The sequence below is a fragment of the Prionailurus viverrinus genome, chromosome A3, assembly GCF_022837055.1.
Source record: "Prionailurus viverrinus isolate Anna chromosome A3, UM_Priviv_1.0, whole genome shotgun sequence".
Lineage (NCBI taxonomy): Eukaryota > Metazoa > Chordata > Mammalia > Carnivora > Felidae > Prionailurus > Prionailurus viverrinus.
The window spans coordinates 79,325,004-79,339,770 of NC_062563.1; the positions used below are offsets into that span (position 1 = coordinate 79,325,004).

Genomic DNA, 14,767 nt, shown 5'->3' on the forward strand with positions numbered 1-14,767 from the left:
CTCTATGCTGATGGTGCAGAGCCTGCTTGGGATTCTGTCTCTCCTCTCTGCCCCTCCCCTGCTTGTATGTATGTACACTTTCTCTCTCTCAAAATAAATAAATAAATAAGCTTAAAAAAAAAAAGAATTTAGCCAAACCAGGGAGACTGGGTGGCTCAGTCAGTTAAGCATCTGACTCTTGATTTCAACTCTGGTCATGATCTCCTAGTTTATGAGTTTGAGCCTTTGGGCAGAGCCTGCTTGGGATTCTCTCCCTCTCTCTCTGCGCCTCTCCTGCTCATGCTCGCTCGCTCTCTAAATAAATAAATAAATAAATAAATAAACAAACAAACAAACTAACTAACTAACAAACTAACTAACTAACTAAAAAAAGAATTTAGCCAAACCATTGCAAGTTGTTTATGTTTCCATGGAGATTGAGTTTGAATTACCAAATGACATCTGTAAAATTATAATTAATAAATAAATAAATAAATAAATAAATAAATAAATGGAAATTAAATTTTTTTATTTTATAGCAACAATTACGTGTCAATGTGGTTCCTTGGAATAATTTTTCGGAGAGTTGAAAATGCAGAAAGTGTTAACATAGACCTGACCTATGATATACAGTCGTTTACTGATACAGGTAAGACTTTGTCATCATGGAGCTATGGTTCTCAAGTTTGGTTGTAACACAGTATCATCTGCCATGGATCTGGCTGGCTAGATTTGTTAATTGGTTAAATGAATGTGTACATCCATATTATGAAAACCTATGCTGCTATTTTAAAAAGGCATAGTGAAATAATTTCCAAGACATTAAGTGGGGCTAAAGTTGCAAAACAGTATGTATAGTATGCTACAATTTCTGTAAATAAATAAACACATTTGCTTGTAAGTACCTAGAATATCTTTGGAAGGATATATAGTTTTAAAAAAAAGAAGGTGGTAGAACTGGTTGCTTTTTAGGTCAAGGAACCAGGTGTGTCTAGGGGATAATGTGAGGAGACTTCTTTGAACTGCTTGAGTTTTGTACCAAGTGATGGCATTATCTATTTCAGAACAAAAAGAAGACTAAAGAAACTGTACAGGTTATTTTTATTTTCAGTGTGCGCAGATATGTGCACTTGATAGCCTTGATTAGGTTTCAGAATCAGAGAAAGAGTGTCTTTTACATCTAGCTCCCTAATAACAGCTCTCTGGAATATCTTAACGTATCTTTTATAAATTTGGAGTTGTATTAATCTGGAATAGTGTACATTCATACTATTAATATTTTTGGCTTGGCTTATCTGAGTTTTCTAAATTCTTCTAAACTAGCTTTCACATTTATCATGAAAATGCAGATTCCTGTACATCACGTCGGCACTACCGAATCCCACACTCTGGGAGTGGAGCCAGAGAATCTGCAAGTTGAACAAGCACTCCTGGTGATGCTTTTATAAGCAATCTGGAATGAAAACATGGATATACATTTTTCCATTCTAATTTGGGCTCATTTTTCCAAAAGCAGGAGATTGGGAAGCTCTGTTTGTTGTAGATTTATAGAATGTTCTTCTCCAGATAGAGATTCTGAGACCCCAAGCGAGGAGATAATGTACCACATTTCACAGTAGTTAACTATGCAAAAGAAGCCTCTCCTCTGTGTCTTCAGTAAGCTTATGATCTAATTTGGTATTCACAGTTAAACGTACATTAAATAATTCGTGTTAATAAAACTGACTTTGTTACAAGATGTGAAAAGTGCTAGAAAGGGACTCTAGGGCTGTGTGTATTCCACCATCAGCAAGTATTCAGGGCTTTTGAGCCTCATTTCCCCACCTGTACAATAAGGATGTACTTCTGGATAGTTCCTGACAGTCCAATATTCTATGATTAGTGTAGTAAAAGAAACATCATGGTGGATGACAACTTGTATTGCATCTTGGATCTTTAGTATAAGGATTAGCTTAGACTTGGGTAATTATGAGAAGAGATTGTCTTTTGGGAAAATAACAGAAAACAGGATTTGGAAAAAACTTTTTTCATGCATTTTAATGAGATTTGATTATTGGAAAGTCTTAGAAGTTGGACATGGGAAAACTAGTTGGTACTTAAATAGGATTGTGAAATGAAAATGTTTTAAAAATACTTGTTCTGTAAGCAGAGTGGGTATGTATGTTTGTGAGATTATGGGGACATATCAAATACATGCATTTTGGAAAAAGAAAACAGACTTCCTGGTTGAGGAAGAAGTTGCCCATTTAACATACTAACATTGTTACAGTGTACAGACAGGCAAACAATATAAACATGCTAAAGGAAGGGATGAAAATTGAAGCAACTCATGTTAAAAAAAAGCAACTTCATCACTACCTTCCCGCAGAGATTCTTCAAAAGAAGAAAAAGGTGAGTTTGTAATGTTGACTCTCCAGTATGGTTCCCCTCAGACAGATGTTCCTGGGATCAGATTGGCATTCTCACAGCTCCCAAACCTATTAAGAAAAAAAAGGAAAGAAAAGTACATTTCAGTCTAGAACTAAAATCTCCCCTTCATTCATCACAAAAGATTCATTTTATGTACTTCAGAATTGAAACCAGTAATTATTCTCATTTGCTTTTTGAAATCCTAACTGCTTTTCCCTCTTTCAGCAAAGTCTTTCTGATGTCAGTAGAAGTTCAGGTGGACCTCCATCCAAAAGATCATCTCTGGATAGCAATTGTTTGGATAGCTCCAGAGACACTGATAATGGAACTCCTTTTAATTCCCCAGTGTCTGCAAACAAACCTTCCAAGCCTGACGTTCTTCCTTCAGGAGAAACGGAAAGGTCTGCACTTCAGAATTTTCCTTTCAGTCTTCAGTTTGAGGATGATGTAAACTTTTCTGTACTTAGCTAAGTATCTTAACTGTTAAAATGCCTTAGCAGTTACTAGTCATTTTCTGACTAGAAATACTTGACAATGCGTTGTAATCCTGTGGAACGTGGTATCGGCTCATGAATATGTAGGACTTTAAAAGTACGCAGAAATGCCCAGGTCTTTGCAGTTTTTTCTCATTTTCCACTCAGTCCTCTGCCTTTTTTCCGCTTTTCTCTTCCTCCAATGGAACATTAAAGTAGGAGTACTTGAAAGAAGTCATCCTGAATGTTAGAATATGAGTGTTTTAAATAAGTCACACAAAGTATTTAATGATAATTCAACACTTTTAATAGGAATAATACTGAGCCTGCTGCTGTAATTGCGGAAAAGCCACTGAGTGTGCCACAAGCTCAAGGACTGTCTATCCCAGTCATTGGTGCAAGTAGGTATCTGCACTTCTGTTAATAACCATTCTACTATGTATATATTTAATTGCTAGAATTTTTCTTTTTTCCTTTTCAGAAGTTGATTCTGCAGTAAAAGCCGTATCGCCCCCAGCTGTGTGCACCATTCCTACTGTAGTCGGACGAAATGTCATTCCTAGAATCCCAACACCCCACAACCCTGCCCAGGGACAGCCACATCTTAATGGAATGTCAAACATAACTAAGAATGTTGCACATAAGAGGTCCCATTCCCCATCCGTAGATGGGTCGTCTAAGAGGTTGAAAGAAATAGAAAAGGTAAAGTTACAACCTTAGTGGTAGTCCCTTTTTTTAAGTTAAACTAGCACTAAAGAAATTCACAACTCTCCATAGCTGTCTTAGTGTTCTGTTAGGATTTGTTTAAAAAGAATATTTACCCAAACCCTAAAGGAATAATACTGATTGTTCATCCTAAATTCAGATTACTAAAACTTGATCTGAAAACTTGAGTAATTGGTCTGAGTTTCTCTTTGACTTACACAGAAGTTACTATTGGTAACCAGTCATATTTATTGTGTTATAATGTTGATGTTTTCTGCCTCCAGTAGGTGGTGGTAAAACTATTATCATCTGAATTGATTTAACCGAAAAGGTCACTCAAGTTAAAGTTAAAGGTGGCAGCTAAATTTAGTCTAATTTAAGTTGCAGTAGTTTTGACAGTAGCCTTATCATTAGCCTCTCAGTTTATATAGATTGTATGGGTTTTGTAGGTGATAATAGCAATTCATCTTAGTATTTATATTCCAGTTTATTCGACTTGAATCAACATTTAAGGAATCACGTGCTCCTGAAGACAGAAAAAGAAAAGCAATGGTAAATACGTTAACAATGTGCTTCAAAATATTACTTTCAAAGAGCCATAGATCAGGAAAAGGACTGTATATTTGAAAATGGATCATATTAGATAGGTCTGTGAAGTTTGGGTTATGTTTTATTTTGTGTAGACATAAGCATACATAGGAAGGAAAGTTTTCATTTGTATATAATTCTATTTTTAGGATGCCATTGGAGGAGAATGTATGCCTATTCCAACTATTGATACATCACGCAAAAAGGTAAAGTCTTACTCGTAGATAATCTACAGGTACAAAAAGCTTAAGAGCCATGCACTGGGTGAAAGAAAAGGGTAATAAGATTTTGTCCCTGTCCTCAAAGATGAGCAGTATAGTTTGGAAGTACATACATTTAAGACCAGACCTTGCTTGCATTTCTACCCCAACTCCAAAGTCAGGAAAAGAGGAAGTTATTTAAGCTTAGCTATTTATTCACATTATGTTCAACCTTTGTTCCTTTTTCAAGCACAGTAATTTCTTACCAACGCTTGATAGATCTTTTGATGTATACCATTGCTTACTGTCAAAACTTAGGCTTGATACTTATTAATATTTTGGAAGAACCTAATGTAATGGAATACATAGTACCTTTAAAACATGAGCTAAAGAACCCCTAAATCTTAATTTCAAAATTTATTTTTCAAAGAATTGCCATTGAAACTAATAATACAGTATTATTAAGCATGGAAGGCTAATAAGTAGGTGCTGAAAACTCAGCCTTGTGTAGATCAGAGAAGTCCTTTTCTGAGCATTTACAGTCAACAAAATGGCTTATTTTCACCCCTATCAAAGAGTAAAGTACTTATCACAATCAACCAGGCTCCTCACAATGTAATAGCCATTTAATTTTATTTGTTAAAGTTATCACAATCAACCAGGCTCCTCACAATGTAATAGCCATTTAATTTTATTTGTTAAAGTTTATTTATTTTGGGAGAGTGCAAGTGGGGGAGGGACAGAGAGAGGGAGAGAGAGAATCCCAATGCAGGGCTCCATCTTCCAAACCGTGAGATGATGACCTGAGCCGAAGTCAAGAATCAGATGCTTAACCGACTGAGCCACCCAGGCACCCCTTTACTGGCTTTTGAAGCAAATAGTATCATACTTTCTATTATCTGTAGAATTCATAAAGTTCCTTTTAACATAAAGAGTACATTACAAAAAATATGAGTATGTGATTATATGTGATAATGGAAGAAAAAAATCTGATATGGTTATTAAGGTACAAGACCATGAAATGACAGGCTGGGTCTAGGTTGAAAATATTTCAAGTATAGAGGGTAAGGATATAAACCAAACAAATGTGGCAAATGTTTAATAATGTCTGAGTGTTAATTGTGGCATTAAAAAGTCTTCATTGTCGTATTCTCTACTTTTTTTGTATGTCTGAAATTTTTCATGTTTTTTGAATGGCTGTGGGTATGTAGGTTTGGCCAAGTTAGTGACATGAGAGAATTAACTCTCGCGTACTGTTTCCATCACACAACTATCTATAAGAGGTCTCCTTCTCAATTTCTCAGGATTTACCTTCATGATATAATCATCTTTAGTATCCTCAGAAGCCTTCATATAGACGTACCTGAGTTTCACTATCACTGAAGTTAACATTACCTGGTCTGACTACAAAGTCCATTTTCCTGAAAACTCATCTCACAAGTAGGATTTACAGTGTTGTTCTCCACGAATATATGACAGATCCTGTTTTTTTCTGTAGCACACTCATTTTTCACCCACCACCACTTTCCTGCTTAGTGACCCTGCTTTTCGTACTTCTCTTTACCATTGCCTGACTTTGTGCATTTCTCAATCCAGAAGTGGCGAGTGATTTAACAAAGCCCTTTTTCCTATACATACACTCCTCCCACTTGCACCCTTTCCCTGTGCCTCTGCTTTTCACCTCTGACTGCATAAAAAAAGTCCCCAAACCAAGGAAATGACTATGAACATTGGAAGAAAGTATTTAACACATATGTGAGTGTTTAAGAGCTTAAGGAATTTGAAGGAAAACTCAGTTTTGTGACTGATTTACTAGTTGAGGCTTTATAATATATGTTTGCTTTTCCTTCTTTATTTCTATTCCTTTCTAATAGAGACTACCCAGTAAAGAACTACCAGATTCATCATCTCCGGTTCCAGCAAATAACATTCGAGTCATCAAAAATTCCATTCGACTGACCCTTAATCGGTAAAAGCAGTGCCTCCTTACTTAAGTGAATATGCAATCATTTAGTGGCATAGAGCAGCCACTCTTTTTAAAATAGAAGTGGCTGTCACACATATAATAAGGTGAAAGTTACAGTCATCGGACTAACAAGCTTGAAGTGGTTTTGAACTCTCACACTTTGACCTGCAGATGCCGTAGCATTCTCTCATTGATTTGCTACGTACACTTCTGTGAGGATCATCTGCTATCAGATTGTCATCTACAATGTTATGGCTTTGCGTTGGAGGTTTTACTGCCTTAACTTTCGATGCTTGTTTCTCTGTTGTGGGAACCAGTTCTCGGCTCTTTGGACATGGATAAAACGAGTCCAGAACTTTTTTCTTTTTTTTTTTTTTTTAAGTCTTATGTTATAATCATTGTATAGAACTGAAAAAGTTGAAAACAAAAAAATTGTAATTTTCCAAATGTTAACACATTTACTTTAGCCTTGAAGCCACTTTGTGAAACCTGAGATAAGTGAATGTGAGGTATCTTTTCTGCTTTCCTCATTTGTGTAGATGTACTTATTGTCTATTCTGTTGATTTAAATTATTTTTTTCCAGAATGGCACATGGGAATATTTAAATTTTTATTTTTTTGTGCCTTTCTGTCCAAATGTTGCATAGTTACCAGGGAGGATTAGTCCAGTGATTACATAAGAGTTGGGCACCATAAATTCTCTATATTTTGCCTCCCATGGAGGCCTTCGAAATGCATCTTTATTAAGAATCAAAATGTAACCAAGATACTGAAAGTCAGTATATGAATGGTGAAATTGTTACATATCCTAGCTCATGCCATTCTTGTTAGTTGACTGGTGTTTTTTACCAAGGAGCAACTCATTCCAGCATCAACAATGAGATACCTTTAAATATGGCAGACTTGTATTCTTGAGGTGTAAAATTAACTCGGCATGATAATTCTTGACCATTACTTACCCCACAACTTCAAATAGTTTCTTCATGGACTAGGCATGCAGAAATAAGCAGTGGATTTTACTGAAACCTAAGGCATTTTTTGGACGACATTGTTACCAACCATTAATTGGCTCAGGACCTTTGTAATTTTTATTTAACGATATGAGTTGTCTTTTTTTACACTGCTTTTTTCAATGCATTTCTTAATATTTTTTAAGTTTCATGAACGCATGCTCAGTTTATTAAAATCCATAACCATGTAATTCTTGTAATATGTTGATTCAGTGTTTTGTAAATGAAGTCGTATGTATTTTCAGAGTATTTTTGTATGTACTGTAAGATACCATCTTTTCAAAGAGAAAACTTTAAAACCTTTACTGTCTCTCTTTAATTTTTTTAAATATGGATTATGCTTGAATTACTCTTAAAATGAAAATGTATAGATTGCACAGCCAGGAATGCTGGTATTTATTACTTTCTTCAGCTTTCACTCAGCAATTTAGTAGGTTCTGGTAGGAAAAACACAAATGGTACATTTGAATGGAGCAGGGAAAATACTTGGTTGTATATTTTATAGGACTCATGGGACCCGTTTAGCCCGTGGAATAATAGTCCATTTTCTCTCACAAGCCCCTTACCACAGAGTTGAAATGCTTGGAATCCTGATAGAGAGCAGTATCCTTCTCCCACTCCTGTTCCGTGATCCCTCGGTTGCTGAAACGGAAATTCTAGTATTTAATCTCTTACAAGGGACAACTTAGAAGAGCAAGGAAAAAATAGTTGTTGTTCTGTTACTCTCTTTTTACATAGTAAAAGGCAAAAGTGAAATCCTGTAACCAAGTTGTAGCTCACTTGGAAAGCTCTTCTTTTAGCCAACCCTTTCCTTTATTCAAATATTTTTAAATTTGTCCTATAAAAACTCTTTGAGCAGAAGTAAAAGATTATGAAAGTACTCAATAATTAAAAAATTCTTCAGTTAGGAAGATTTGATTAAATTTTCTGTATGTGCTATGTTTGCATTTCTGTGTTTAATATCTATTTTCCCCTTCTTTTATCAGTATTCAAGTCTCTAAGAATTCTGTTTGCCTTCCTATATAAACATTCTTTAGAATGACTAGTAGAGTTTTTCTTCAATAAGAAAGCAACAGGCCTAACCCTTATACCACAGTATAGTCATTTCTTGTCTGTTCAGCATGGGGTTGAGACACAGCCAAATCGGTTGAATGTTAGACACCTCAAAGATCACATTCTTCAACCTGTTTGATAACTTGGGAGTTGAAGAGATACTTTTGAGATGGTGGGTTTGGTCAGAAATGAAGTGTTTTCTATCCTAAACAGTAGATAGAATGTTCAGTACACTTTGTGAGCATATAGTAGGAAAGCTCCATTGTACTGGTTCCAAGTAAGTAAAAGGGGAAGGTTTGTATTGGGATTGTATGTTATGTTCAGAGGCACTAAATAAATGGGTCTTCAAGTTTGAAACTTACCCAGAAATATATTTTGTAAAGTTAATAACCTCCGGTATGTAGACACGTGTTCATTTTCCCAAGGGTATGAAATCTTAATCTCAGTGTTCAGGACTGGCTCTGAAGAATAGTATGTATCAAAGGAAAATACTTGTCTGCTAGCTTAAATCACAGGGACTTAATTCATTTGAGTGGGTACATGGCTTAAAACCTTGTAAAATTGGGGCAAAATGAATTTTTAAAGACTATTGGTGCTTACAATAACTGTCTTAAAGCGACAAGTAACCTTATTAAAATGCTTACTTTACTACAGTAGCAATAAAGTACAGATGAACAGTGTGGAAATGGGCTAAACTTATTTTGTGTTCCTCAGCTTTGAAATAGGAATTCCTAACTCGGGGATCATGGGCCTTTGGGAATCCTTTGCAAATGTATATAAGAAATTTGTTTATATGCGTTTTTGTTTTGTTCTTTTCTGGCAGGGACGGGGGAATTCATAAATTTGATCAGCTTCTCAAAGTGGTTCATGATCCTTAAAAAAAAAGGGATGATGGGGCATTCTTAGGAACCACAGCTTTGCAACATTGAATTATCCCAGACCCTTTGAGGTTTTTTCCCATAAGCTTTCTCTGTTGTAGATTTCTGAAAATGTAGTATGGCTCTTAACTAGTAAAGTGGGCTGTTGGAGGATTCTGGAATACCAAATTTCTCCGAATTTCTTTATATATTTCAGATGAACCAGTGTTTAGATGAATCAGTATTTAGAAGAATGCTTACTATTGAATTTATAAATGTCCTCATGTTTACATTCATTAACAGGGTCAAACTTTAATAACTTTCAACCTAAGACTGATCAGAGCAGAATAGCTCAGAATGATCTTTAGAAATAGTAAACAATAGAATTAATCAGTGAGGATCCTAATCCTTTGGTTTCAGCAGCATTAACGTTCTCTCTTGTTCCTTCAGGTTTGTGGTTCAGAGCAGAACAGTCTGAACAGAAAGATAAAGAGAGAACTTTAGTTTTAAAAAATAACGTGTTCTTAAATAACCATCAAATCTTCCAAAGCTTAGAATTTAGGTCATAATGATAGTGGTAAACAGTGCAGACAATGGAAGAAAACAGGTCTCAATAATGGTAACTATTTCCTTTGGGTTTTTTTAAAGAATTGTACAAGGTAAGATCCTCACCAGATTCCCTATTTTTTCTGAATTTTACTGATACCATTTTATATCTGTAGTTGAACATAAGATTATCATCGGGTTTGCTACAATTTTTAAGCCATTGCTGCATTTCAGCAAAGAGTCACATAATTACCTTATAAAGAACTTAAGATATCTTTGAGGTAAATGGTGCTACATCATTCCACAGTATTATGTAAAATGAATGCAGCTGCCGTTCCTTTGTAGATAGCTGTTTGTGTAGTTCATACTAATATTTCCTGCCTTTTATTTGGATTGTCTTATTTCTTAGTTGTACACACAAGCCTCACTTGTCTGGAATAAGTAATCAAATAAACTTGCTTTGCTAAATAGGTGTTGATGATTGATATTATTTGGGAGCAAGTCAAAATATCTTAGTTATTTTTCAAACCAACAGCCAATTTGGGTCATTTATCACCAAGACTCTTTCTAGCAGATAATCGTATCCAGTATCTGCTTAATATGAAAGCAAAGCTCATACTCAATTTGTCTCACAAACGTTAATTAAACATCAGCAAGCAGTAGCACATGGTGGCATCTGCCTCAAGAACTGGGGGCAAAATCTGTCACTTGTGGTCAATAGAAGGTGACCAGAATTCTCTACTAATGACAGAGGTGCATTTCACAATCAGGCCTTGGGTACTGTTTACAGAAGTACAAGTTACAGAGTTGATTACATTCTTGTTACTTTAACAGTAACTTGTTTTTAGCCAAGCCACATATCTTGAATACTAGTACTGAATTCACAAATAACCTGTGTCTACAACATTAAGATTATTAGCTAGCCATTCATGGCACCAATGGAAATACATTTGACATTAAGCTAATTAGCAAAGCCTCCTGTATTTATTGATCTATGGGTGACAACAGTAGGGCTTCTAAACAGTTACTTGGGATTTCTAATGTCTTGCTGATTGGACTGCCAGCTGACCATCCCTGGAGTGAATTTATGGAACAACCTCTTGCTCCTAGGATATAACTTTTAACACGATTATCACACTGCTGAAATGTTCTCAAGAAAATTGGCAGGTACTGTATGGATCCCAGTGCCTTAAGGTATTAAGGCAAAATAGAATTGAATTTATTGCTGTTAAAGCACATATTCTAAAACCTATCTTTCAAACCACATGATCTAGCCAAACTTTTACTTCTTGGTCCCCAAAATGACATACTTCTAAACCCTTCCTTACCAGTGTCCAGTTGCTGGCCTTTCAGGCCTAATGGCTGCATAAAGCCTTCTGTTAACAGAATGGCCAGCGTGAATCACCCTACCTTCCTAACATACACCTTTTAACATTTCAATTATTCTAACTTGTGAAATGTTCAGTTGTTTCTCCTAAAGAGGTTGTAGGTTTGAGAGTAGTAACCTTTAGCCAAGAATCTATATGTAGTGGGTGCCCAGAAGATGCTGAAGAGGAGTCCTGTTTGGTTGGCTGGTTTTTTGATTTGTGTTTTGTTTCTTATTTGATTAAGATTATCTAGGAGACCTGATGAAGGATCTCAATCACAGAGGCAAACAAAAGCCAGTGAAAATCCTTGTTTTACAAACCTTTTCAACCGTTAATGCTAAGAAGTACATTTTATATTGCAAGCTAGCACGTGTACATACACCAATGTGTCCGTATATATATATATATAATTTATATGCAAATTATGTATGTACACATACATAATTAATTCTCACACACACCCCCAAAAAAATGCTTTCCTTGGTGTGATACAGGTTATTTTTAAGTGCTAGTGTTGAAGTTCTCTCTCTAAAAGCTGGAGGGTGGGCTGGGATAAACTGAAGAAGAACAAGCATGCCTTACTAACCAAGTGTCACTCCAGTAAGGTGCAGAAATTACTCACTTTGAATATTACATGGTGCTGGGGAAATGACAGCTGCATGCAAAAAAAAAAAAAAAGAAGAAGAAGAAAGAAAGAAAAACTGCACCACTTTCTTACACTATACACAAACTCAAAATGGATTAAAGGCCTAAATGTGAGACCTAAAACCATAAATCTCAAAGAAAACATAAAGCAGTAATCTCTTGGACATCATCCTTAACAACGTTTTTCAGATATGTCTCCTCAGGCAAGAAACACAAAAATAAACTATTGGGACTACACCAAACTAAAAAGTTTTTACATAGCAAAGGTAACAAAACAAAAAGGTAACCTACGAGATGGGAGAAGATATTTGCAAATGATGTATCTGATAAGAAGTTAGTATCCAAAGTATATAAAGAACTTCTCCAACTCAACATCAAAAAACCCCAAATAACTTAATTGAAAAATGGGCATGTATGTCTTCCAAAAAAGACATGGATTGCAAATAGTCACGTGACAAGATGCTCAACAGGGAAATGCAAATCAAAGCTACCATGAGGTATCACCTCCCTCCTGTCAGGATGGGTAAAATAAAAATCACAAGAAATAGCAAGTGTTGACAAGGATGTGGAGGAAAAGGAATCCTTATGCACTGTTTGTTGGTGGGGATGCAAACTGGTGCAGCCAAGAGAACAGCAGTTTGGAGAGTCCTCAAAAACTCAAAATAGAACTACCATATGATCTAGTAATTCCACTACTGGACATTAATGCAAAGAAAATGAAAATACTAGTTCAAAAGAATATTATTTTTTTGTTTACTGTAGCATAATTTACAATAAGCAACTGTGAAAGCTACCCAAGTGTCCATCAATGGACAAAGAAGATGTGGTATATGTATGTACACACACTGGAATATTACTCAGCCATAAAAAATAATGAAATCTTGCCATTCATGACAACATGGATGGATCTAGAGGCTATTATGTTAAATAAGGCAGAGAGAGCCAAATACCATATGATTTCACTTATATGTGGACTCTAAAAAGCAAACAAAAAAGCAGAAACAGACTCATCAATATAGAGAACTGGTAGTCAGAGAAGAAGGGGTAAGGGGATGGGCAAAACTGGGTGAAGGGGAGAGGGAGGCCCAGGCTTCCAGTTATGAATAAGTCACAGAGATGAAAGGTATAACAGGGAATATAGTCGATGAAACTGTGATGACATTGTGTGATGACGGATGGCAACCATACTTGCGGTAAGCACAGCATAACATATCCAGACTTGTCGAATTACTGTGTTGTACACCTGAAACTAATGTAACATTGTGTCTCAGACTATACTTCAGTAAAAATACCTCTTTGGCAGGAAAAAAAAATTTTATTGTACACAGCCATCATATAATATCCCAGTGTGGTCCAGGAACTTAAGGATACAAGAGAATTGGGATTAAACAGTAAAAGTATTACTATCTCCTGAGAAATTCTAGACCATCATTATGAGTGTTTAACATTTACTAAGCATTTAGGATATGCCTTTTAAAACATTGTAGTGCTTAATCTTTACGATGATCCTATGAGGTAGCACTGTTAATTATTTTACAGATGAGGAAATTGAGGCTTAGAGAGATTATGCGATCAGCTCCAAATTGCATGACTATTTCTTGGCATTCTCAGGAAATATGATTCAAAGCCTAGTGTTCAACTGTATCTCCCACTTAGGAAAGTAGATGGAGGTGTGGGGCAAATCTCTGCCTCCTTGCACTCTTCCGTGGAGTCTGGAACTTTTGAGGTTAGCCTGGCCAGCAGCAACAATGATCATCTGTGCCAGGCTGCAGGGGGCACTGTAGCTTCCTGCAGGGAGCCCGTGGCTAAGTCAGGACAGCCCAGTTCCAGCCCAGCTCTGCCACTTACATCTGTGTAAGTATGACACTCAATCCCCACCCTGCTTTGTTTTCTCCCATCTGAAACACTTGCCCTTCAAGCCTCACAGGGAACAGAGAAGACCCCGAATAGCCAAAGTAATGTTGAAAAAGAAAACCAAAGCTGGAGGCATCACAATTCTGGACTTCAAGCTGTATTACAAAGCTATAATCATCAAGACAGTATGGTGCTGACACAAAAACAGACACATAGATCAATGGAACAGAATAAAAAATCCAGAAATGGACCCACAAATGTATGGCCAACTAGTCTTTGACAAAGCAGGAAAGAATATCCAATGGAAAAGACAGTCTCAGAGTACCCAGGTGGCTCAGTCGGGTAAGCGTCTGACTGGCTCAGGTCATGATCTCATGGTTCATGAGTTCGAGCCCCACGTCAACTCTCTGCTGTCAGCACAGAGCCCACTTTGGATCCTCTGTCCTCCCCTCTCTGCCCCTCCCCTGCTTGTACTCTGTCTCTAAAATAAATAAATAAACTTTAAAAAATAAAAGAAAAAAGACAGTCTCTTTAACAAATGGTGCTGGGAGAACTAGACAGCAACATGCAGAAGAATGAACCTGGACCACTTTCTTACACCATAAACAAAAATAAACTCAAAATGGATGAAAGACCTAAATGTGAGACAGGAAACCAACAAAATCCTGCAGGAGAAGACAGGCAATAACCTCTTTGACCTCGGCCACAGCAACTTCTTAACTTGACATTTCTCCAGAGGCAAGGGAAACAAAAGCAAAAATGAGCTATTGGGACTTCATCAAGATAAAAAGCTCCTGCACAGTGAAGGAAATAATCGACAAAATTAAAAGGCAACCTTTAGAATGGGAGAAGATATTTGCAAATGACATATCTTGATAAAGGGTTCGTATCCAAAATATAGAAAGAACTTATCAAATTCAACACCTCCCCCCAAAAAATAGCCCAATTAAAAAATGGGCAGAAGACATGAACAGACACATTTCCAAAGAAGACATCCAGATGGCTACCAGACACATGAAAATATACTCAGCATCACTCATCATCAGGGAAATACAAATCAAAACCACAATGAGATACCACCTCACACCTGTCAGAAGGGCTAATAGTAACCACAA

General features: G+C 36.3%; 1 protein-coding gene across 3 annotated transcripts in view; it reads left to right on the forward strand.

The window, feature by feature from the left end:
• PAPOLG (poly(A) polymerase gamma) overlaps nucleotides 1-10,254 on the forward strand; it is a 31,766-nt gene extending 21,512 nt beyond the window's left edge. The window contains exons 15-22 of one of the 3 annotated variants that reach the window (XM_047852652.1): nucleotides 519-628; nucleotides 2,249-2,370; nucleotides 2,614-2,789; nucleotides 3,174-3,262; nucleotides 3,343-3,563; nucleotides 4,053-4,118; nucleotides 4,304-4,360; nucleotides 6,229-10,254. In XM_047852652.1, coding sequence (XP_047708608.1) covers nucleotides 519-628; nucleotides 2,249-2,370; nucleotides 2,614-2,789; nucleotides 3,174-3,262; nucleotides 3,343-3,563; nucleotides 4,053-4,118; nucleotides 4,304-4,360; nucleotides 6,229-6,327 — 940 coding nt within the window. In that variant the 3' untranslated portion in view covers nucleotides 6,328-10,254. Of the gene's footprint in view, nucleotides 1-518; nucleotides 629-1,328; nucleotides 2,371-2,613; nucleotides 2,790-3,173; nucleotides 3,263-3,342; nucleotides 3,564-4,052; nucleotides 4,119-4,303; nucleotides 4,361-6,228 lie in introns of those variants that run through there. The other 2 variants (XM_047852654.1, XM_047852653.1) reach the window with 2 other exon arrangements.
• The last annotated feature ends 4,513 nt before the right edge of the window (nucleotides 10,255-14,767 follow it).